This window comes from Poromitra crassiceps (assembly GCF_964638095.1).
Source record: "Poromitra crassiceps genome assembly, chromosome: 25".
NCBI lineage: Eukaryota > Metazoa > Chordata > Actinopteri > Beryciformes > Melamphaidae > Poromitra > Poromitra crassiceps.
In genome coordinates this window covers 5,745,455-5,771,046 of record NC_139649.1, presented here as the reverse complement: position 1 = coordinate 5,771,046, position 25,592 = coordinate 5,745,455, and the positions used below count along the sequence as shown (strand labels likewise).

At 43.9% G+C, this 25,592-nt stretch overlaps 3 protein-coding genes across 3 annotated transcripts; 2 read left to right on the top strand and 1 right to left on the bottom strand.

Annotated features, from left to right (window-relative positions):
- The first annotated feature begins 2,375 nt into the window (after positions 1 to 2,375).
- Positions 2,376 to 13,330, top strand: serinc3 (serine incorporator 3). Its single transcript, XM_083661056.1, has 10 exons — positions 2,376 to 2,653; positions 5,715 to 5,876; positions 7,041 to 7,234; positions 8,261 to 8,340; positions 8,474 to 8,611; positions 9,264 to 9,433; positions 9,666 to 9,756; positions 10,157 to 10,361; positions 10,518 to 10,748; positions 11,824 to 13,330. Exons 1-10 carry the CDS (start codon positions 2,615 to 2,617, stop codon positions 11,960 to 11,962), a joined length of 1,449 nt encoding a protein of 482 aa, XP_083517182.1. The 5' UTR covers positions 2,376 to 2,614; the 3' UTR covers positions 11,963 to 13,330.
- Positions 13,331 to 14,176: 846 nt separating this feature from the next.
- Positions 14,177 to 16,216, bottom strand: tp53rk (TP53 regulating kinase). The gene is made up of 2 exons (XM_083661078.1): positions 16,006 to 16,216; positions 14,177 to 14,818 (listed from the first exon to the last, which is right to left on the bottom strand). Exons 1-2 carry the CDS (start codon positions 16,208 to 16,210, stop codon positions 14,340 to 14,342), a joined length of 684 nt encoding a protein of 227 aa, XP_083517204.1. The 5' UTR covers positions 16,211 to 16,216; the 3' UTR covers positions 14,177 to 14,339.
- Positions 16,217 to 19,799: 3,583 nt separating this feature from the next.
- On the top strand, positions 19,800 to 25,103 carry slc2a10 (solute carrier family 2 member 10). Its single transcript, XM_083661054.1, has 5 exons — positions 19,800 to 19,976; positions 21,930 to 23,210; positions 23,806 to 23,928; positions 24,598 to 24,733; positions 24,828 to 25,103. The coding sequence occupies exons 1-5, from the start codon at positions 19,973 to 19,975 to the stop codon at positions 24,925 to 24,927; spliced, it is 1,644 nt and encodes a 547-aa protein (XP_083517180.1). The 5' UTR covers positions 19,800 to 19,972; the 3' UTR covers positions 24,928 to 25,103.
- The last annotated feature ends 489 nt before the right edge of the window (positions 25,104 to 25,592 follow it).

Genomic DNA, 25,592 nt, shown 5'->3' with positions numbered 1-25,592 from the left:
AACAAACAAATAATTAGATAGATAGATGGATGGGTGGGTGGGTAGATAGATAGATAAATGGTAAACGGCCTGCATTTATATAGCGCTTTTATCCAAAGCGCTTTACAATCAGTAGGTAGCCTACATTCACCCATTCATACACCGATGGCGGCAGGCTGCCACGCAGGGTGCTGGCACAGCATCAGGAGCAAGTTGGGGTTCAGTATCTTGCCCAAGGACACTTTGACATGCAGACTGGAGGAGCCGGGAATTGAACCACCGACCTCTTTTATCCAAAGTGATTAGTGGACAACCTGCTCTACCTCCTGAGCTACAGCCGCCCCTAAATAGATAGATAGATAGATAGATAGATAGATAGATAGATAGATAGATAGATAGATAGATAGATAGATAGATAGATAGATAGATAGATAGATAGATAGATAGATAGATAGATAGATAGATAGATAAATTCTGAATGATTACTAGCCTGGTGTCCAGCCCCTCTTAATCAAATTTGTGAAGGATTAATTTGGTGCTGGATACCAGGCTAGACGATCTAGCCATGAAGACAAATGATATTGGACCTTGTCTGTTAGAGGAAGGGAGACTAAACATGAATGTTCAATCCATCTGTTCTTCAAATTCTCAAAATCTTTTCTTCACATTTCCCCCCAGTGTTACACATAGTTATTTAAATATAACTTATGGGGCAGCAGTGTGGGGTTAAAAAATCATTCAATGCTGTTTTTAATCGTGCATTTCGCTACTAGCTGAGTGTAGAGATATACTGTATACACCCCAAATGCTGCCAAGAGATATGGCCTGGAAAACTACATGTACTGACAGAGACTATGATTTTCAACAACTGACACATGTGGTGTAAAATGTCTGATAACAGACTTTGCAAGCATGTATTTTTAATGGTCCGCTGAGCTGGCAAACACAAAGAAAAATGTCTCAATATTCATTCTGTAAAAGCTTTTTGACAGGTGCTGTACTCCCTGAAATCTTTGAGATTTTGAATATGCCATCGCCAAACATGAGGAGCAGAAGTGGTATGAACAGATCAACAAGCCAGAAAGTAAATAGCCTACTGACAAAATACTTCGACTTTTTAAAAGGTCTTCTGTTGGCACTGAAAATGAGAAGACAGAAGTTCCCTTCCAGATAGGCTACCTATGGCGTTTGTTGCTCTTGCAGTTGTAACCAGGAAAAAAGTGATCGCTGACTGCGTCAAAGCCGTCTTTGTGAATGCCTGATTAATGACAGGAAAATGAAGAAATCCTAAAAGCTCCTTTATTTGCAGTAAAATATAAAGTCAGATATAGACCTACTTTTCACTACTTTTTACTTTTCACTTTATTTTTCACCTTGATATATTCGCCTGTTTCATTAAGGTTTGAGCTGGCTAAATTACACCAAGTTTGTTGAATGCCTAAAAAGCTCGATGACATTGCAGCATCCTCTGAGAAAAAGTGAAAATGCCTGTAGGCCTAATGCTTACACATCCTCCCCTATAATATGTGTCATATTCAGTTGTGTAAACTTCTTGGCTGAGGCTCTTGGTTATGAGAATTGAGGAAGATGTTGGCAGCTGCGCACTAGCCCTGTTCGAAACTGTTATAGAAATAGTGGACTAGCCTAGTGTGTTTGTGACAGAATATCAATTTGCTTCACTAGAGTGAACCATTTCGAACACAGTTCATGTCTCTTGGCCGACCCCTGGTGGATTGCTCAAGAAAGTGCAATATTTTAAGTGCAATACCCTTGTTCGGTCCCCAGGTCTGATTTCATCCACACATCTCATCTGCTAGCTACTCATCTGCCACACTCAGGTTCCGGTTGTGATTAGTAGCTTATATTATTTTACATTTTTCAATCAAATCACAGGACGGTGTCATTTTTGCTTTAAACCGTTTGAGTTTGCCTGACAACTTCATCTTGAGGCAATAAGTTCAGCACGTCAGGAAGGCAAATGCCAGGCCATACTTTTCATTTTTTGTGATGTAAATTTTAGATGCTGACTTTTGGACACATCCTTTGTACATTTTCTATGTTTGTTTAATCTAATTTGATCATTATTTTACTGTGAGCTATGAATGTAAGACTAATTTAAAAGTGATGTACTTAGACTTTACATCATTGTATTTATATGAATTTGTGGTGTAGAGTTATATGGGGGGGGGGGGGTACGTTGAGGATACGCCAAAAAATCTCCCTCTTTTTCACAGCCCAATTTGGCAGGTATGAACCAAACACCTTTGGAAGAAAATCCCTCGAATGCGCGACCTTTTTTCTCTCGAATGCGCGGCCTTTTTTTTAGGAACGCTCTCAACGTAATGACATCATCCTACATGACGCACCACGCACTGGAGTGGAGAAAAATCCTCAAGACACGATTGAGTACCACAGGTTGACGAAGGAAGTAGCGTGAATATTCACATCTAGAGGGTTATAGTAACTGTAGTAACTGTTGACTACGTTATTCGTGTCCTGTTTAGTGCTCTGAAAGTCTAAACATTAGATTTGTCCAGTATTGACGACTGTAATCTAACCTGGAGGGGCAGAGAAGTGACGGAAGGAAGAAAACGGATCTACGAATAGAGGCGTCCGCTTCTGTCAAAGGACAGTCATGGGAGCTGTCCTGGGGGCCTTTTCTGTCGCAAGCTGGGTACGTTTTGTTTTAAAATACGATGTGTGTGTGCCATTATTTAATATCAAACACACTGAAGAGTGTTCGTTAAGATTGCAAGATAGGGGGGTGATGTCATGAGGAGTAACGGTAGCAACAGGTTCCCCACAGCCGAGTGTTGTCTCTCATATGATAAGTTACTCCGATTTCCCCTTGTTTATCAGTTTATTAAATATAGGCTAGAACATTACTTTAACTTATAACGTTTTCACCAATCATTAGGGTTTACTGGTGAATTCGGCATAACGTTAGCCCAGCATAGCGTGTTTTTAAGCGGAATAATGTGGGAAATATATTTATTGGAACCTAAACACTTTTCAGAAGAGATGCATGCATGCCGACATGAGGCCACCTTAAATATCCAGATTTTAGAATGGAGATTGGCGTGATTTTCGCCTCGCATCTTCAGTCCCTGAGGTTGATTGATGATAATACGTTTTTGATTGGCGTCCAGCAAACACACGTTAACATCAGGGTTATATTCACGTTTCATTTTTCGAGCCTGCCCTTACAGAGTTCTGTTAAGAGACAGAGTTCTGACGTCTGTTTTGATGTTAGCCGATGTATAACGTTATCTATCTAATTTACAGTGCTGGACTTTGTTACTGGAGCACTTTAAAATATTATTAGATTAGATTAGATTGTTAACTACTGTTAAATATGTTGGACGCCTAACATGTATAGGCCAGTATACTCACACATTGAACATACAGCAAGGGTTAATAGAAACACACTTAGTCATCTGCGTACACGTGATTAATCGGATTAACTCTTGCTTTGTTTCCTTGTCATAATACAAAAACAACTGCTATGTCCAGAAAAAGGTTTAGTCAACATTATGGAGACAGACAGGCATTAATACCAGCATGTATTAATGTGGAACAATATCGAGGTTTGGGAGGGAGATGATGGTGCATTTGATCAGATTAGGGATTGAGTTGAAAGTGATATTGTATTAGCCTACTGTGGGAATATTTGATTGGTTATGGCCACCTCTGTTATTCAAAGGGGCCAGGCGATAATTCAGTCATATCACGATGGTAAGATATTTTAATATTGTTTACACACATTTCTTATTTAATTGACTTTATGATAATTTTAAATAAAAACTCGTAAAATGAGGGATGGTAGGAATATTTGTTTGATATCACACCTGTGACCTGACATTCCCATTTGGTTCAATGAGATGGACATGAATTTGATTATTTAACCTGATTTTTGCATACATGAACCGAGGTAGGGAAAAAAATCTCTTGATTCCTGCATAGTTTGCAATATATAGTGCAAATCAAGAGGAGCCCTAGCTCAGCTGCTAGCATCGTGATTCAGCTTGCCCAGGTTGTAGGTCAGGACCGGTCACAATTGCATGACATGTTTGGTCAAGTGCCAGGTTTGTTCTAAGCTGACCTTGCCTGTGTCTGTCTGGGGTATTAACTTGTTTACGATCTTCCAGGCCGCCTTATCTCTCCACTCAAGTCACTCAGTGCAGCCGAGGCTGTGCGGGACACAGTGTAGTCTACACTGTGTAGATAGCAGCTAATTCATGGACCATTTGAGTCAAAGGCTTTGCCGTTTCTTTTACATGAAAGTGAAACTTATCTAGAGCTTGGACTTACTTTTTGGGGCATTTAGACCTGTATTGGACAGGACAGGACAGTAGTTAGACAGGAAAGGTAGGGACTAGGGAGAGAGAGGGGATGACATGGGGCAACGTGTGGGATCCGAACCCGGGCCGGCCACGGGAAGGACTAAGGCACCGTTATGGTACATGCTTTACCAGGTGAGCCACCAACCAAGGTGCCCAACCCTCTGTTCATTTTAAAGTGGAGTAGAACAGTCTAGGACAGTTAAATCAATATTAGTGTCTCTTCCCATATAGTGTTTCTTGTAGAGCCTTTTGTAGATCATGTGGTGGTGGTCATTTGGTTTGCTCCTCCTGAGCTCTTTCCAGGATCCGTTTGAGAAGGTCTTATGGATATGTAATGTGTGTGTCACTATTTTTGGACAAATGTGCTGTAATTACGACAGTAAATGTTATTTCTTTGGGGTGTACCGTAACACCAGATGACGAACTTTCATTATGTTTTGTGATTTATTTATTTTTGCTGTTTTTTTATTTATTTTTTATTTTTTACCTTCAGGGCTCACAATGTGTCCTAGTATCTACATGATATCTTATTCTCTGCTGCTGTGATGACCCAGTTGAGTTTCCCCACAGTAATCTGATTCATCTGATCTCACATCTTTCTATAGCTGCAAGGGCAATTTAGCACGTGTGGAGGGGCACCACAGCTAAATGAATAGGCTATAAAAGCAGGGGTGGACAATTATTTTTCCTGGGGGGCACATGAGAAACCCAGATTGTTGCCAGGGGTCGAACAAATACTGCCATGCTGTAACCTCAAATTTTACCACTAGATTAAATGATAGAAAACATTCTGTGCACTTATTCTTCAGCATCCATTCTATTAGAAAGAAACACTCAGTAACTTTGGCTGGTAAGACGGATTCCTTTTCAGCTGCAGATCTGGGGAGCTGAACAGCAACATGAAGGCGATATTCAAAACAACATGTTTTCACATCAAGTATCTGCGAGATTAGGTGCTTCTTCTCCACGCCTCCCAGTATCTGCACACCAGAAACCACCTAACATCCTGGTCTCTCTACTGGTTTCCTGTAACAACGTGACTTGTGATTATAAAGTCCTATACTCATAAGGCCTTAAGATGGGCTTGCAGTGCACCTCATTATATCACTGATTTAAACACTCAGTGTATGCCTACACATGCCAAGTCAGGCTTCAGGGGACTCTCTGTTCTTCAGAGAGGTTGTGTGTGTGTGTGTGTGTGTGTGTGTGTGTGTGTGTGTGTGTGTGTGTGTGTGTGTGTGTGTGTGTGTGTGTGTGTGTGTGTGTGTGTGTGTGTGTGTGTGTGTGTGTGTGTGTGTGTGTGTGTCAGAGAGGTGATGTGTGTGTCTCTCCCAAGGTGTTTTTCAGAGAGCTGATGTGTGTGTGTGTGTGTGTGTGTCTCCGTCTCCCCAGGTGCCGTGCCTGTGCAGCAGCGCTACGTGTCTGATCTGCAGATGCTGTCCGAACAGCAGGAACTCCACGGTGACCCGAGTCATCTACGCCTTCATCCTGCTGCTGGGGACCGTCATCGCCTGCGTCATGCTGTCGCCAGGCGTGGACCAGCAGCTCAAACGGGTACGATGGCGAGAAGAACATCGAGGGGCCTAACAAGAATGAGTCACTTTGGATTAGCCTTTTTCTCTTTGCTCAAAACCATGACTCACTCGCTTATGATTGGCTTGTCGAACGATGAAAGTAAAGAGAACGCTCTTGATCAGCCCCCATGTTGCCTCCGGCTTGGTCGGGCGTCCACACAGGCACAATTAGTCGTGTCTGTGGGTGGGAAGCCGGATTATGTGTCCTGGTCGCTGCACTAGTGCCTCCTCTGGTCGGTGGGGTCGCCTGTTGTGGGGGGGGGGGGGGGGGGGGGGGGGGGAACTGGGGGGATTTTTATTTTTATTTATTTTTTATTTCAAGTCAAGTTGTACTTTATTGTCCACAAGGGAAATTCACTTTGTTAAGGTCAGTACAGCGAAACAAGACAATATATAAAAAGGATCACAGCATACAAAATATCACAAAAAAAAATACATATATGACTCTAAAAGTTCTAAAAGTTCTGTGCACCTGTATGCCTACCTAAAAAAAGGGGGGGGGGGGGGGTAGCACACAACAGGGCCAGGTTTTCCTGACGGAGGGGGGCGGGGGGGTTAGCGGGGGCTATGTTTGTTAAGGAGCCTAACAGCAGAGGGAATGAAGCTGGCCCTCCCCCTGTTAGTTTTAAATATTTAACCTTTATTTAACCAGGTCGGTCCCATTGAGATACAAAGACCTCTTTCTTTTTCAAGAGAAGCCTGGCCGAGATAGCAGCATATAGCAGAATAGCGTGATCCTCCCCCACATACTATGTCCTGGCAGGGAAACTCCTCGCTGTCAGGTGAAAAGAAGCGGCTGACGACTGCACAGATCAGCAGAGGGGGGTGGAGCAACGCCCGGGGACGGCAGGGGGAATTGGCCAATCGGGGCGGATCAGAAAAGACTATATTAAATAAAAAACACACAAAAGCAAGACTAGAAGAATCAGACTGAAGAGGAAAGAAAGTCAGGTAACATGTAGTAGGTGTTGTTTTCAAAGCCAAGCCTAATCCGCAAAGAGACATGGTTATAATCTGATCTAATCCAATACTGCATGCTCAAAACCTCCGTGAAGGGAAGATCCTCCTCGGCTGGACCGTGTTGACTGATTGAATATAGATAGATAGACGCATACTAGATGTTCACTCCTGTGATTGACTGTAGATTCCGGGCTTCTGTGAAGATGGTGCCGGCTCTTCTGTCCCTGGTCTGCGAGCTGACGTCAACTGCGAAATGTTCGTGGGCTACAAGGCCGTGTACCGGGTGTGCTTTGGCATGGCCATGTGCTTCCTGGCGTTAGCCGTCACTATGATCAACGTCAAGCACAGCAGAGACCCCCGCGCTGCCATCCATAACGGGTAAGCACCCATCACCAGGTCCTATCTATATTTTTAACCTCTATTAATCCAGGATCCCAGTATTGTCCACCTGTGATCTGATTAAAAGATTTAGACCTATCCCCTTTGAAGAATGACATTGGAGTCAGTTGCCTTAGATTTGAAAAAAAAAAAAGATAAAAAGATGGAAGACACCTCAGTACTGGTAGGACATTGTGTGTAATTCATTCACTTTACCCACATACACTTTGCCAGCATGCCTGAATTCAAGTTGGCTTTCGGTCCAAAGCTCGCTTCTCTAAAAGTGAATATGTCTCAACCGCTGCTCGAAGGAGCAGATTTCAAAATGTGACAGATTGCAAGCGTGTATGTGACATAGTCACATAATGAAGCATTTGAATCGATTTTGTATAACTAACAGCCGATTGAAATTGGTTCAGCATGCAGAACACATTAAATCTGCCTATGGAAGATTCTCTTGTTTTGTTTTGTTTTTGCCATTTGACTGTGTCAAATGTCTTTCAGTGCTCTGCATAGAAGTAATGCTTTAGGAATTCTGTGTGTGTGTGTGATGATATGTTTTTGATACACTGACAATAGAAAAACATATAACAAGCGCCATGATTACCTATGTTTTATTTTGTAAATCACATGTATTGCTTATTTACGGTGTAAGAAATGATGCTTTAATCATACTGTATATATATATGCATGAAGTATACTTCTTTGAGCGTGTATCTTTTTGTAGAAGGGAAAAGTACAGAATCTTTTGTGCAACTTGTTTAGCACATCTTTATGTTCTGTTCTGGACATGTGAAACTTACACATAGAACCCCAATTGGTACATTTTCAATGCTCTATCCACTATTTGTTTTTGCACTGATAATCACATTTATATCATTTTCCCCCTCGGCTTCACTATTCAAACAAAGAGCTTGTATCTTTCCGAGAGCATATAATAAACCATTTTGGAAAGACACAGCCCTTTCCTTGCTTCAGTTTAATTTACATTACATGCACATGTGTGTCACAATTTGTTCCCCCCAGATTTTGGTTCTTTAAGATTGCTGCCATGGTTGCCGTTACAGTCGGTGCCTTTTATATTCCAGAAGGGCCTTTTACTCAAAGTAAGAATTTAATATTTTTTATTTTCATCAAACAAACAATTAAAATCCTTGGTCATTCAGAACAAAAAGGTTTTGATGATACATGAACGATGAATGGGTGTGCGAGTGTGTACCGTGTTCTCTGTTGTTGCAGTGTGGTTTGGAGTGGGCGTCGCTGGAGCGTTCTTCTTCATCCTGATCCAGCTGGTGCTGCTGGTGGACTTCGCCCACTCCTGGAACGAGTCCTGGGTGGACAAGATGGAGAAGGGCAACGGCCGGGGCTGGTATGCAGGTGGGTCGTTCAGACTCTGGATCAGACACTGAGCCGCTTTGTGAAGGCCCGTGTGTGCAAGAGATGCCATTGGGTTCAGTGGTCCCAGGGGGAATCTGTTTCAGGGTTCCCACGGTCATGGAAAACCTGGAAAAGTCGTGGAATTTCAGAATCTTGTTTTTCCAGGCCTGGAAAAGTCATTGAATTAGTCAAAAATCCTTGAACGTTTTGGAAAAGTCATGGAATTCACCTTTTTATATTGGATTTTAGTGCTTTTTATCTCTTTTTTTTTATAATAAAAATAATATATATATGAAATAATTTTTTATTTCACTAGCTTCCATGTAATGTGACCGGCTGACTCCAAATCAATACCAGAAATGATTACTACACTGGATAAATATGACATACCTATTTATATTGGATTTTAGTGCTATTTGATATCAATATGTTTATGGAAAATCCATGTTTTATTTCAATAGATTCCATGTAATGTGATGCAGTGACTCTAAAGCACTAAAATCCAATATAATATATATGTCCTATTTGTCCAGTGTAGTAATCGGTGGGGGTGGGTGGATGGATGTGACTTAGGGCTCTGTTATCCCAGTGGGAATCAAATAAGTTTATGATGTTTATGATGTTTACTTTATTCTGCTCTCTATCTTCTTAGCGTTGCTGGTGGTAACGATCTTCAACTACATCATGTCGTTTATTGCTGTGGTGCTGTTCTTCGTCTTCTACACCAAGCCTGAGGGCTGCCTCATCAACAAGTTCTTCATCAGCTTCAACATGTTGCTCTGCATCGGGGCCTCTGTGATCTCTGTCCTGCCTAAAATACAGGTACAAGACAGAAACGACATTTTCAAAATGAGGGATGTCATTATGGATTACAAATATTCACACCATTAAATCAACAGACTAGGATTGTTTTGCCCTGCACAGTAATGGTGCATGAAATAGACAAAACGTCATATTGTGATGATCTCTACAATGGGTAAATGGTTGGGATATATCTCTTGTTGGATTTCCAAATTAGGATCAATGTGTCTCAATCTATAATATCTGTCCCCAGGACTCTCAACCACGATCCGGTCTGCTACAGTCCTCCGTCATGACCTTGTACACCATGTATCTGACCTGGTCTGCTATGACCAATGAGCCTGGTAAGAGCTTTTGCTGCTTGCTTGAAATATGCAAAGTGACGAGGCATTTAAAGACTCTGAAAGAATAGTTTCTGCTTTTCAAAATGCACTGGCTACTATTGGACTCCAATTAGTTGCCTGTCCCACAGCACTGGAACAAGCTCTAGGTAATTAATCCCCCCATACAAAAAGCATTACTGTTCATATGCAACGGTTTAAATATCATTTTCAAGCCAGTTTCACAGATGTCACGTGTCGTTCTTACATGCATTTTTCTCAAGTGGGAGTATTACGTTTCATTATTTTCTAATACAATCAATACACCATCATTCAAGCTTAAACAGCTGTAAATTAAAACATTTCGCATTCCCCCCCTCCTCTCTCTCCCATGGGGGCGCCGTCTACCCCTCCACCCCATCAGACCGGACATGCAACCCCAGCCTGCTGAGCATCTTCCAGCAGATCGCTGCCCCCACACTGGCCCCTCTGGAGATCGAGAACCAGACGGCCGTGGTGATCATCGGCAGCAGCGAGGGACCCGTCCTGACGGCACCTTACCTGCAGTGGTGGGACGCCCAGAGCATCGTAGGACTTGCTATATTTGTCCTGTGCATCCTCTACTCCAGGTAGGGACTGGGAGGAGCAATCATTGGAGAACTGACGTTCTGTCACGTCCACTGTTTCTTGTTCTATCGGTCGATTTGAGCGTATCCTGTGATTCAGTGAACAGAACGGTCGGCTTCTAATCGGACGTATCTATTTTGATCCTGTTTTGGTCACAGCATTCGCTCGTCCAACACCAGCCAGGTGAACAAGCTGACCATGGCCTCCAAAGACGCAGAGATCCTGGACGAGAGCAGCGGCAGCAGCTCAGACCTCTCAGAGGAGGCGAGTGGACCCAGGCGGGTGGAGGACAACGAGAGGGACATGGTCCAGTACAGCTACTCTTTCTTCCACTTCATGCTGTTTCTGGCCTCGCTCTACATCATGATGACCCTCACCAACTGGTACAGGTCAGTACTCGCCCCTTTCCTAATTTCAAGCAAAAAAGTAGAAGGTAAAAAGCAGTTGCACACGTGCACAAACCTTCAAGGCAGGTGCAGGGCCAGCCTCAGGTAAAGGTAAAGTCACAACGATTGTCACACACCTGAGTGAGCGAAATTTGTTCTCCGCATTTGACCCATCCCCTGGGGGAGCGGTGAGCGGCAGCAGTGCCGCGCTCGGGAATCATTTGGTGATCTAACCCCCCAATTCCACCCCTTTAATGCTGAGTGCCAAGCAGGGAGGCAATGGGTCCCATTTTTATAGTCTTTGGTATGACTCGGCCCGGGGATCGAACACAACCTCCCAGTCTCAGGGCGGACACTCAAACCACAAGGCCACTGAGCCTCAACGCGAGACTCTTCAGTCATTCTTCCTTCAGAGTCTCGGATGCGTTGGTCCCCTCAGCCACTGCAACGCCGGCTAAGTGGCTGCACGCGATATACACGCTATATCAATCGCAATCAAACTGTACCTACCTCCGAGACAATGTTGTTATCCAAGGTAACGCTTCCCTGGCACTCCCAAATAGTGCGTAGTTTCCAGTACCGAGCACTTTTTCACACGGCGGAGCCGATGCTCAAAATTGTAAGCTGCACTACTACACCCTCCCAACCACTGAGCACCGAACCGATACATCCGGCGCTGTGGAGCACCTAAAAACTTCGGCACTGGCATGAAGGAAGAATGACTGATTAGTCTCGCGTTGAGGCTAGTGCAGGGCCAGAAGAGGTCGAGATTCAAAGAAGAGAAGGTCCGCACACTGTAGCTCCCATTAAACAATTTATTGGACAAGTCCCCAATGTGACGTTTCGAGCTAAGGCTCTTCTTCAGACATGAAATAACATACAAAGACACCATCTTTAAATACATGTAACCCCTGGTCACATGACCAATCACATGATCCAGATGGCTAGTGTGTAAAGTGAATCAGTGCTATACATAGGAAATACACACAACTCTTCAATCAGCTTTCTATGCTTTCAGCTCATGAATCTGATGACTAACTCCTAGTTGTTTGTATTTTGTTTCTTGTGGTGCCGGCAGCCCCGAGGCAGATTACAGTACCATGAGCAGTAAGTGGCCAGCGGTGTGGGTGAAGATCACCTCCAGCTGGGTGTGTTTGGCCCTGTACGTCTGGACCCTGGCGGCCCCCATGGTCCTCACCAACCGAGACTTCAGCTGAACCCCGACCAGCCCACCTTCACTGTATCCTCCACAAACCCGTTGTTTTCCTACTTCTTGCGTAAACCTCGACCATACCAATGGACCATACTGATGCTGCCTAAATTCTACTGTCCAGACGGACTGAAGTTTGATGCATGTAGGTGGAGTTTCATTACGTTGTTCATGGTTTCGATTAGCCCACAGCTTAGGGCTTTGCCATGTAGGCTGCTTTAAGCGTTGATAGTAGCAACAACCCAGTAATTGGACAATCATAGGGACAATCACTTATTTGCTATGGACGCACAAAAGACATTCCACAAGGAAAAACATTCCTTTTATAATGTGTATCTGCAATTTTATTTGTGTGAACACTGAGTTCATCACAAGGTCCAAAGTCCAACCTAATAACTGTATTGGATTTTAAAACGCCATGCTCTCAGCAAGCTAAAGCACTTTCTTTTTTCATACTCCCATCATTAGAGCTGAAATGAAAGTTAAAAAAAACATCTATATATATATATATTTCAATTTGTGAATTACTGTCATAAATACAGCTTTATCTTTTAGTGTGAATACATGATAGATATTTCCTGCTTTATAGTTTATGTTGCAAAAGAAATGTACACAAGCCATTGATGTTCTGTGAATTGAGGCTACGCACATTTCTTTAGAAATGTCAGTATTACAAATCATTATCAATACAACGCTTATAATGAGAGCGTCAGTTTGTGAAGTTACTCCATTACTTGTACGGTCAACTGATATATTTTGCTGCTATGCCTTTCAATGCCTTATATGTGTGTATATTTTTGGGGGTTATTTGAACATATTGAATTGAGACCAATCGTAAGTAAGTACATGATTGTAGTAACTCAGTGCTGTTAGAAATGACATTACTGAAGTATCATTCATAGTCAACTTAAATTTCTGCCAAATATTTGTACACCCAGGATATTCAATACATTTTTGTCTTTGAGATGTGATAGTTATTTTAATAAATCCATACATAGTGACGGAACTGAAGAATAGTCACAAAAAGTGTACCAAAAAAGTAAAAATGTGGTTAAATAAGATATGGGTAAAGATTTAGATATTCCCTGCGTTCTACAAATCAAATGTATGTATATATAAACTAAAAGACTAAAGTCATACCCTGAATGAAAATCTAAAATACACTCATAACTTGTAACAACTGCCAATGCTATTTGAATGTTGCAATATATTAAAGTAATTGTAATTCTGAGACACCAGTATTGACCAAATGCCTTGTAAGCCATATAATTTAGATATACTGTAGTTACTATGTGATTAGCTGTGAGTTGTGATGCCATACTTTGTATTTAGCTGTAACTGTTCAGAAAGACTGATTTGGTAGAATAAAGACATAATTTCCAATTTACTTTTGTCATGATTTCGCCTACTGTGCATATAACCATTACCTGTATATGACACCTACACTGACAGTTCATGCTGTATCATCATGCTTACTGGCTGTCATTATGTGTCAACACAGATACTGTCCATTATAATAGATATTCTCAAGGGTTCCCAAACTTTGCAGCCCGCGACCCCCAAAATAACGGTGCCAGAGGCTCGCGACCCCCACTATCCCTCGGAGGTGGTGCGCACATGAGAATTTCGTAAACAAAACATAAGTTATGGTTAATATGTGCTCTTTTTAATCGTTTTTCAATTGTATTTCACACATTCTGTAGTTCACACATTCTTTAGGCCAATTTCACACATTCTGGAAATCACCTTGCGACCCACCCAGTGGTGTCCCGTGACCCCCCCAGGGGGTCCCAACCCCCACTTTGGGAACCACTGCCCCTGCCCCCGCCCCCCTAGTCTAGGGTTCCACAGATGTGAGGTTTTAAGTATTGAGGCTGCGGATTTTAGCTTGTATTTATAACGATAATCAGCAATAATTCAATATTAGCATTTATCATCTTTCAGCTGTTCAGTTATGTGATTAAATATTGATACACAAGTTTGTTGTATAACTTAATGACGAATACGAATTAGTCTTCCACGAAATGAGGTCTGAAACAAATTAAGCAGTGTTATTTGAACATTTATTTTTGACATTAGTTTAAATTATGCAGTTCAATACTATGAACATCATTTTGACAACATAATTTCTTATCACCCAGCCCTATGTAAAGTTACTGTATAACTTGATACTGGCTGAACCCATTACAGTGGCCTTCATCACACCATCATCATCACGCCTGATAACAAAGAAAAGAATAATCACACCCAACACAATTAACTAATTTATTACAAAACATTTTATTTTATGATACTGGCAGAACATCCAACAATTCCCTGTACACAAATAGAACTGTAGCAATTGAATGCCAAGAGAGTCTTGCACCTGTACACTTTACGTTCTCTCATCCCACCATGGAGCGCTTCCTCCCTCTCAAGCGGACCTCGTCCAGCTTCTTGATGACCGCCGAGGACTTCTTGGACGAGGCGGCGTAGCTCTGCAGCAGCTTTTCGAACAGCGCCTCTGTGTTGGGGTGGGTGCTGAGGAAGGCCTTCTCCAGCACGTACAGGTCCACACCTTTGTCCTCGGGCAGCGCCGAGATGTAGCTCAGGCCGAAGTCGATGAGCACCAGCTCGGGCTCTCCGCTCCCCGTGCCGCTCCTCAGCAGCATGTTGGAGGTGGTCAGGTCCCCGTGCACGACGTCCTCGTCGTGCATCCTGGCCAGGATGCGGCCTGCGCTTGCCGCCAGCGGCTCCAGCTCCACGCAGGTGCGGGACTCCTGGGAGGCAATGTGGTCTCGCACCGTCACCGCGCCCACGATTTCCTCCAAGAAGATGCAGTGGGAGGTGTAGTCCACGAAGTAGACCACCGGGGCAGATATGCCTGACAAGGAGAGAGATGGAGGGGGCTGATGATTGCGATTATAAAACGTATGGCTGCTAAACAGTTCATTTACACTAGAAATATCGCATGCTCATTTCTAGCCTGGCGCCTGTAGCTCGCTCGCCTGCTGTTGAGCAAATGTGCACCGCGAGCCGAACCTGCACCTTGTTATAGTAGTGAGAAATTAAAAGGAAAATCCCGCCCACAGATTCTCTCACTGTTACATATCATCAGTAGCATCCTATGTTATGTTCAATTAATCCCAGGAGTTATTTTACCGGCACTATGTAATACAGTACATAATGGATGAATACATATTATTATTAAAATTTTTCCACTATAGTTTTATATTATGTGCATTTATACCTCGTTCATTTTTATCTCATTACCTCTTATCTTCTTGAGTATCTTCTGTACTTATTTTTGTTGTTATGTTACTGTTCTGCCAGTTGCTGCTGTGGCATCCGAATTTCCACAAGGGGATTAATAAAGTGATATCCATCTCATCTTATTTTATGATGAAGTGTTGTGATTTACTTTTTGTTCTCAGCACTTTCCCACGACCTGCTTAGTCTACTAAATACTTGAGTGTGATTTCCTACATTTCCCAGAATGCCCTTTAACAACAACCCCCAGTGAACGGGCTGTGTGAAGTTGAGCTGTCGTTTTTAGGTGTAGGTGGAGAGAGCATAGAAATAGTAAAAGTGAGTGTTTCATTTTATTTCTGATTGAGTAATTAAGTATTAGACAGGCTTTGAGTTTGTTTGTTGTTGTATGTCTTGTTGGTTTTGCTTGTGTGTCTATTTGTGAGTATGAATGATACAGATGTGTGTATTTTGATCATGTGCATAGCCTACGGCATGTGTATATTACATAATGTATTTTCTGATATTGAAGTGTAAATATTAATGTGGACACCAGGAAGAGTAGCTACTGTTACAACACAGTAGATATTAAACAGTTCCTACAACAGCATACAGAGCTGGGGGGGGGGGTATATTTTCAGGTTCCCATTAGCTGGGGAAAATACAGGACACTAGTAACGTTAATAGGACCCTGGGAACATGTCATCATGTACCCTGGGAACACAGGAATTACACTCGGTTTTAGCTAGCTACAGGTGTAGGTTAGGTGAGTGCAGACGATCAGAGGCTGTGCTGGTCCAAGGCAGTAGCCTAGCTACTTGCCTGCTTTGCGGCAGCGCAGTATGGAGCGCACCTCCTGCACCGTCCTGCGGTGAGTCAGCTTCTCGTCGAGCACCGGGTGTCTGTACCGCTTCGGGAACCTTTCCTTCACTATGGTCGGTTTACCCAGAAACACGGTCCGGTACACCCTGGCTTCTGCCCCTTGTTTCAGTAAGTCCACTTTACTGAGGAACTCCGGCAGCGCCATGCTTTTCTGCCGTGCACGACTGCTGTCTTCTTCGTTGCTTTCCTATGCCAATCCTCAAGTCGTTTTTCAAATCCTGCCACCTAGTGTCCCTCTGCTCTCCTCTCCTCTCCCCCTCTCTCCCCTCTGGTTCCCCCTCTCCTCTCCTCTCCTCTCCCCCTCTGCTCTCCTCTCCTCTCCCCCTCTCTCCCCTCTGGTTCCCCCTCTCCTCTCCTCTCCCCCTCTGCTCTCCTCTCCTCTCCCCTCTGGTTCCCCCTCTGGTTCCCCCCTCTGCTCTCCTCTCCTCTCCCCCTCTCTCCCCTCTGGTTCCCCCTCTCCTCTCCTCTCCTCTCCCCCTCTGCTCTCCTCTCCTCTCCCCCTCTGCTCTCCTCTCCTCTCCCCCTGGTTCCCCCTCTCCTCTCCCCCTCTCTCCCCTCTGGTTCCCCCTCTGCTCTCCTCTCCTCTCCCCCTCTGGTTCCCCCTCTCCTCTCCCCCTCTGCTCTCCTCTCCTCTCCCCCTGGTTCCCCCTCTCCTCTCCCCCTCTCTCCCCTCTGGTTCCTCTGCCCCCCTCTCTCCCCCCTGGTTCCCCCTCTCCTCTCCCCCTCTCTCCCCTCTGGTTCCCCCTCTGCTCTCCTCTCCTCTCCCCCTCTCTCTCCTCTCCTCTCCCCCTCTCTCTCTCCTCTGGTTCCCCCCACCCACCCCCATCTGCGGTCGCCTTTTATACACGTCCCAAACATCGCAGGACAACGTGATTGGCTGGCTCAGATTTGAACAGATCTGAGCCAGCCAATCGCGTTATCCTGTGATGACGTAATGTCCTGTGCCGCATGACCGGATAGACCATATATGGACTTCCTCCCCCCCCCCCCTGGCTGCGCTATCATAGCTGCTGACTGCACTATCCGTCAGATCCGTAACATGGACGTTACTCTGCAGAAACTACAGTAACAAAATCACGAATTGCTCTGTTTTTGGAGCTCTGCATGTCTGTGTTTGTCTAGTTAATGTGTTAACGTTAGCTAACGGCTAACATTCGCTAGTTAGCCAACCAACCAGCAGCTAACATTAGCTAGCTAGCTAGCTTACCGGAAGCGATATTTTTTTGGGATGACGGCGAAGGCATAACCCACCCCTGGCCCTCTCTGCCTCTGATTAGTGGCAGCGTTATAAACCATAGATATGACTATATTAAAAACATAAACACACTGGCGTCTTTCATGCAAGCTAGCAAGCGTAACTGCTGTCTGTCTGACCCACCGAGTTTGACGGTCTGACCACAGACTGTAACAGAGATGTAATGCAGGATAGCCAAGCGAATGTGTTTGGATGGAAGTTTGACGCTAGGCCAATCAGAGGCAGAGAGGGGCGGGTTATCCCGCATCTTCGCCTAGCCTTCGCCATCATCCGAAAAGAAATATCGCCTCCGGGACAACAACGCTTCCTACCCAGCGTGTGCACGTCTTTCCGACAGGGGTGGTTGTTATGGCAACTATCATCAACAACAACAACAACTACTACTACTAACTACTACAAGACATAAAGACCGAAATAGGCTACCTTGTTAATGTGTCTGTCGGAGACACGGCCTAACGTTAACATTTAATATGAGCCGAATATCAGCCTGCGCTCAGCTATGTATACAGGAAGTAAACCGGATATTCAGGTTGTGACGGTTGTTGTTGTTGTCAAGTTAAAACTGTCTATAGACAAATGCTGCCACCCAGTGTCCTTTCTAAGCAAGGCAAGACAAGTTTATAGCACATTTCATACACAGAGAGGCATGCTCGAGTGACATCACTGGGTAGGCTACTTGGGAAGATTGGGGATTACAATGTATTTCCAAATTGATAAAAACTGATGACTTTTTCCAATTGAAAACTGTCAGAATTGTATTAAAGATGAGTCATTCAAAATTATTTTAATAATGAGATGTGATAGAGAGGCCTACTAAACGTTTAATATAAGTTTAATATAACAAATTTAGGAGAATTATCGACACACATGAGTGAGGGGTATACTATTGGCATGGTAAAACAGCTCAAGGGGTATATAACACAAAAAAGGTTGGGAACCACTGGTCTAATGGGATCCTACCATGTTTTATTGATTGATTTGCATTTGAACAATCTCTGGGGCGGCAGGTGGTCTAACATTAGCCTACTATGCTACTACTACTAGGCCTAGAGAGACTAGGTAATAATATGGTAATACTACTACTATAGCCTAATAATAATAATAATAATAATAATAATAATAATAATAATAATAATAATAATCATAATAATCATAACAATAGATAGTCCTCACTAAGGTCACATTAAACAACTCGTAAATGCTTTCTACCTGAACGTATTGTGACGTTATGGAGCTGTAGGCGGCGTCTCTGTGGAGTATTCTATCCCTTCACGGGACAGCAGCAGCTGGAAAGTTGTCGGCCTCTGGCGTCAAATTTCCACAACTTCCATCTCGAGTAGCCGAGACGCTCCTGGCTGCCACGTCGCTTCAACTTCCTGAAGTGGTTCAAGTCTCCAGCTGCACATCAGCACATCAGATCCCTCCAGCAGCACAGTGAGTGAGTCCCTTCCTACTCGATCATAATGTAGGTTCAGAATCAGTAGGTGCAAAAGTATAGAAAGTGCCTTCATGGCGTGTAGCCGTAGCCGTGCATCTCTGCCCGTCTTGTAGGCGACCCCAGCCTCCATAACGCCTTGTGTCTGTGTGTGCAAATTCCCCTGGTGTTTGAATAACGGGTTTTTTTTACTTTGAATGTGCACAAGAACGCGTTCTTTCTTTATTTCGTTCTTTCTTCTGTAAATAAATAAGCTGCAAAACGGTGACGGGGTGATAGTTAAATAAATTTGGTGAAAAGAAAAAAAACTTCTCCACTTGTTTAAAAGGAATCTATAGTAGGCTAGGCTACAGTATATAGCCTATGATAGAATGACGAGTAGTGATGCCATAGGTACACTGCCATAAAGTGTGATAACGTCACTAGAAACATAAAGGGATGCTTTTATACAGTCCAATCAATTTTGTGGAACAGCTCTAACCAAAACCTGAAACCACATCACGATTTAGAACAAGTGATGCCATATAGATCCATTGTGGACAATGCATGAACGGGATAGATACTGCACCCATATAGCTATATTGAGTTTTAAATGCCCCAAATTAGCTGTATTCTATGAACATCCAGTCAGTTGAGCAGAAAACCAAGCGTATCCCCATGCACCATGCTATACACATTTTATAAATTGTATTTCCTCCAAACTTCTCCAAGTCAGCTGCACCATCTTTCCCCATTCATTTTCTATGGAGCAATTTAATTGAAATTTTTAGAGCAAAGTTGTTGACCGGTTCCCCCCCCCCCCCCCTATAACTTCCTTGTTTGCATTCCTGGAAACAATGCGTTCATTCAAATCAGATTGAAAGCTGTCTCAGAGAGACGTGGCAAATTCCTTCCTCGGTGCTCTGTTACCATCAGGTGACAAGAACACAACTGATTTCCAGTGTGTTTTGTTGAGCCCAACTCAAGTGGGCGTCCTCATCATGAAATCATAGCAATCAACAGCAGGGTTGTCATGGCTACAGGGGCTTGCGATGGGCTCTTGTCTACGAGCCACAGCGGGACACAAGGCTCCTTGTGGGTGTCAGACCAGCAGACGAAACCATCCACCTCATGTTTGATATTCTCTGTTTTCGCCCAGGATGTTTGCAGAGGGATCGAGTCAGTCGGACCTGTCTGGCTGAACTGAAATGTGCATACCTGGAAAAGGGGCATAAGCAATGGGTAAGTTATTTCTAAAGGGTGATATTTTCAAATTCAAAAGCTGTTTTGTAAGACTGTTCATTTGTCAAACTGTCAGTATGAATTGTTTTAATAATGTAAGTTGTAGGTTTGATACTGAGCATATGAGTCTAAATCTACTTTTGTCACATAAATAAAAAAGAAAGGATTACATTCATCATTGGGGATGATAGAGCTTCTGGAGGTTTCGTTTGGAGTTTTGTCTGCCTCATTTGCATGTGTGTCAATAGATTCTGCATATCAAAGACTCACACCTACAGTAGATCTGAGGAGCAGCTGCCTGCACACCAGAGTGATGGTTCTGTGTTATTCATGTAGAGAACATGGCCCTGACATTATTTATCCAACCAAACTCACTGCGTTCAACAATATTGATACATAAATCATTCACATATTTTCACGTCTGCTTTCACTTGAATCCACAGACTCGAAAATGACTTTATTAACTTTGTGTTGTCGCATACATGAATAGTGGCTTCTTGTTATCTTCCATAACTCCATGACAACGTAGCTTCTCTTCTTATACAGAAATTATATTATCTCACTCTTAAAACAGCTGGTTCCATCTTTACTCACCCTGTCTGGACTCTAACCTTTTTAGATCATGTCCATTCTTCAGCACCACCAGCCAATTATCAGACCACTCTTGTTCTTCATATACAGTTTAAGATCCAAATTGATATTCTCCCTGGCCAAATTGAACAATAATCCAAGCTTCGATCCTAACCTTTCTAACTTCAAATGATCGCAGATTATACAGACACTTTCACATAATTTCAACCCCATTGAGTTGAGTGTGTGGATGTATTCAAAAGTTTCCCCTTAAAATTACCTCTGAAGTAGCTTCATAGATGTTTTCCCACATACTATATTACATTGTCACATAATATTCCATGATTCTCATTCCAATGCTTCATTGAAGCTATAGCTGCTTATATTGAGGCATCTTTTTGATGGCTCCACTATTAAATCAAATAGTGCTCTATTAAATAATGCAACGCTCTACACATTCTCCTGTCATTCAGCATGTCATGTTTAGTATCTTTGGAAACCTTGGAATCTTGACTAGAATTTATAATATAATTCTGTGCATTTGAAAAAAGCTTGGCTGCAAAACGTGTGTTTGTGGTTTGTACTGGTGGCTCTGCACATGTGACCGGCGGGTACAAGTAGGGATGCGAAAGGGATATGAAAATGTTGGCAGACATCGTTATGATCTCTAGCCAATCCTATAAGAATGAGAAGTGTCCGTGTGTGTGTGTGTGTGTGTATGTGTGTGTGCGTGTGTGTGTGTGCGTGCGTGCGTGCGTGAGTGCGTGTGCGTGCGTGCGTGCGTGAGTGTGTGTGTGTGTGTGAGTGAGCAGAATTTTGGCTTGCCACAGCTATGCTGTTTTACCTGCAATCAGGCTGAAACATTCAGGGGGTGTAAAGAGCACCCGTGCGGGTGACCTGACTGAGCCAGATTTCTTAATTAGGTATTTGCCCTAATTACTTAATGATGTGATGTCATCAGTGATGTAATCAGTGATGACGTCATCAGTGATGATGTCAACAGTGATGTCATAGAGCAGGCGAAGCCGCATAGCGGCCGAGCTGCGTATGCGACGCGCAGTGGGCGAGCTGCAGGGTGGGCGAGCCTAGGAATCGAGTGCGTGTAGCACACGAGATTTCTAGTAAATCATAGATCATAGGTTTCCTCTCAAGGTGAAAATTTTGGCTGATACCAATAACCAATATTTGCCATTATTTTTGCTCATCGGAACGATACGATATATTAACTAACAGCGGCCGATACGATATGATTGCAGATATATTGTGCATCCTGAGGTAGAAGTGGTTTTAATACATTGTAATAATGATTCCAGTGTGCATAAGTGCTGCCAGTCAAAGCATTGTTGCTCAGAAGGTGACGTGTGAATGCCTCCTCCTCCCCAGGTTGCTCCATGCTGTTGCTGGCCAGTGCAGTGTCCACGCTGGGCGGCCTGGTGTTCGGCTATGAGCTGGGCATCATCTCGGGCGCCTTGCTGCAGCTCAAGGCGGAGTTGGGGCTGTCGTGTGTCCAGCAGGAGGCGCTGGTAAGCGCCTTGCTGATGGGGGCCCTGCTGGCCTCGGTGGTGGGCGGCGGCCTGATCGACCGGCATGGCCGCCGGAGCTCCATCCTCCTCAGCAACGTCCTGATCCTGACCGGCAGCCTGGTCCTGCTGAGCAGCTCCTACGCGGCCCTGCTGCTGGGCAGAGGCACGGTGGGCTTCGCCATGTGCATCTCCTCCATGTCCTGCTGCATCTTTGTGTCGGAGCTGGTCGCCCCCGAGCGCAGGGGCTTGCTGGTCACGCTGTACGAAGCCGGGATCACCGTGGGCATTCTGGCGGCCTACGCCATCAACTACGTCCTGTCCGACACCAAGGGAGGCTGGAAGTGTATGTTCGGGCTAGCTGTAGTACCGACCCTGGTTCAGCTGGCCTCGATATGGTTTCTTCCCTCCGGCACTGGGGAGTCCTCGAGCCGAAGGGAGGAGGACGCTCAACCTGAAAGAGACCTCATGAGCCTGACTGAAGATCGAGACGCAGACTCCGACAAAGCTGACAAACAGGCACAGTACGGCGTTATGTACCTTCTCCGACGCAAGGACAACATGAGGACAAGGACCGTCATCGGGCTCGGCTTGGTGATCTTTCAGCAACTCACGGGCCAGCCCAACGTTCTCTTCTACGCCTCCACCATCTTCCACTCGGTGGGGTTTCGGAGCGACGCGTCGGCGGTGCTGGCGTCCGTGGGCTTGGGGCTGGTCAAAGTGATCGCCACTCTGATCTCCATGGCGCTGGCCGACAGGGTGGGCAGGAGGCCTCTGCTGATCGGCGGATGCTCTGTAATGGCCGTGTGTCTAATAACCATCGGATTTCTCAGCGGACCTTCAGCGCTCGACACAAAGAGGGCTTGTAATTCGGAGGACTTTGTAACCAACGCAACATCCCGACCTCATGTAACTGTTGACAGTCAGTCACTTTTGGATGTGCCTCTTGATGAGAGCCACACACGCCTTAATGAGACACACATTGGGGATGTAGCATTTGGTAAAGTTAGAGATAAACCAGTAGAACCTGCCAGCTCTTCCCCTCTGGCATCTTCTCCAGTCGTCCATGGCACAGTTATCAACTGGATCATTCTCATCTGTATGATGTTTGTCGTCAGCGCATACTCCATTGGATTTGGACCAAGTGTGTATTTACAGTATATTCCCTTGAAATGGGTCATTTTGGACTTTAGAGAGAACCGTGTGTGTCTAAAGCTGCACTAGGCAACTAAGATTTTTATGTGAAAATCTACCATCTAACAGAGGAAATGGCAAAGTTTGGGCTGCAACAGAGAATTCAAATCCCACAGAGACACATAGATTCACAACGTGTCCAAATGAAATCCCAGTGTCGGTTAAGGATACGAGCGATGAATCCAAACTCAATGCCGTGTCCGCGTCATCTCTGAAGAAGCGTAAGAACAGGACGACATCACGTTGCTGCAACTTAGAAGCCTTCAATTGTTAAAACTCACATCTAATATCATTTTTATTCATACATTTTTACTTGTGCGCCTCTCTGGTTCCTTTGGTATAAAAGCAGACGTCCGGGTTGGTAAACAGGAGTGCAGTTTACTGACATCACAGGATTTCTGGGTATTTTTTAAAGGTCATGTTGAGCGTCTCTCGAGCCGCCAATATTCAAAGTTGCCTACTGTACTACTTTAACTGACTAAGTTCATGTTTTCTAGTGAATGACTGGAGCTCGGATACATGATGCTCTTTTTTTCTTTGACCAGTGACCTGGCTCGTCCTGAGCGAGATCTTTCCAGCTGGTGTCAGAGGAAGGGCATTTGCGTTCATCAATTGCTTCAACTGGGCAGCCAACCTGCTGGTCACTTTCTCTTTCTTGAATGTCATTGGTGAGTAGGAGCTGACCCTCTCCAACTCCTCAAAATGCAACATTTACGTCAATTTGATTGTGCTGGAATGTTTAAAGACCTGCGGACAGACATGGGAACTCGAGACACAGGACTTTGACTCAAATCACAATTCATTGCTTGACTTGATGCAAGAAGTGAAGAATTCACTCGACTTTGACATATACTTTGATAACTTGTTTGTGTAAATGACTCAGATTGAAAGTGATGAGATTTTTTCCAGCAGACTGAATTTAAATTCTGTTTTCTGAATTTGTGTGAAATGATTGAATTCATTGAAACCGATTGTAGAAATCAAACTCATGATGCTCTTACCAAGTTAAAACCACAGTGCTTTGAGAAGTCCTAGATATTTTAAGATAAGATATTAAATTGATACTGGACTCTTGATTTATTCTGACTAGTCTTCGTGCTCAACATTTAAACTTGAGACTTAACGACATGGACTTGACTTGGAAATCTACACTTTGGGACTTGTACCTCCAAGATTTGAGACTGACTTGGGACTTGAGTAAACTTGACATGGTCACACCTCTGCCTGTGGAGATCCTGCATAGTGTTGACTTAATTTTGCAGTTCTTAATCCTAAAACCATAGAGTTTAAGCAGGTTCAACCTCTTGAGTTAATTGACCTGTGTGTTTTATCCACAGATGCGATCGGTCTGTCAGGGACTTTCCTTTTGTACGGGATGACTGGTGTGGCAGCCGGTGTTTTCTTCTACTTCATGTTACCAGAGACCAAGGGGAAGTCTCTGGAGGAAATAGACAAGGAGCTCTGTTTAAATAGGTAAGATCTCTCCAGTCTGTCTCTCTCTGATACGCTGAAAACGGATTTGCAGCAGCCGTGCCGAGACACTGTGTGCTTTGCCTGGTTTTTGCAGGATACACCACAGCACAGAGGACTGCTGCAGCCTCTTCAGCCGGAGAATCAGCTCTCTCCAATACCAGAGAGTGCACTGTCAGCTCAGCACCGCAGGTTGATCAACTATGTATCATTTCAGGATTACTTTACAATATTGGGTTTTATGAAGGATATTCTATTTTCACACATTATTCCTAGTGAAGGTCTTGGTGATCGGTGTAGCTCTGACTGCATGCATCAAGATGGGTTGATTTGACAATCATTGCACTTGAAATTCAAACGTTTGTGTGGTGTGACTGGGAAAGTTAATAAAGTGTGTTTTTTGCAAATCTTTGTAAGTGTGCTGTGAATAGGCTATAATTTAATTATTACCGGTATATGAATTCAAGGTCTTGAGAGATCTTAAATAGTACAGTTAAAGATCGTGGGAGCGGGCATCCTAGTATTGCCGGATGGGCAGAGCAGGCGGCTAGCAAAGTTCTGGTTTCTACCAAAAGGGATCATGGCGGTTATTCGGGCCCAGGTTTCAAAATAGCAAACTATTCATAATTTTCAGAGGTCTTAAAAATGAAATTTTCCTCAGTCTTACTTCTGAGATTTACAAATAATAAAACGGATGTTTTAGTCCATTTAGAAATGTTTGATTCCATAATATTTTTGCAAGTGTCAAGTTCTTTCAAATGGATACTTCATTACAACTCTTCTTATAAACATGTGCTAAAATGGCCTTAATTTATTCTAACTGGCAATACATTTTTTCAAAGCCATCAATGAGGGCGACAAA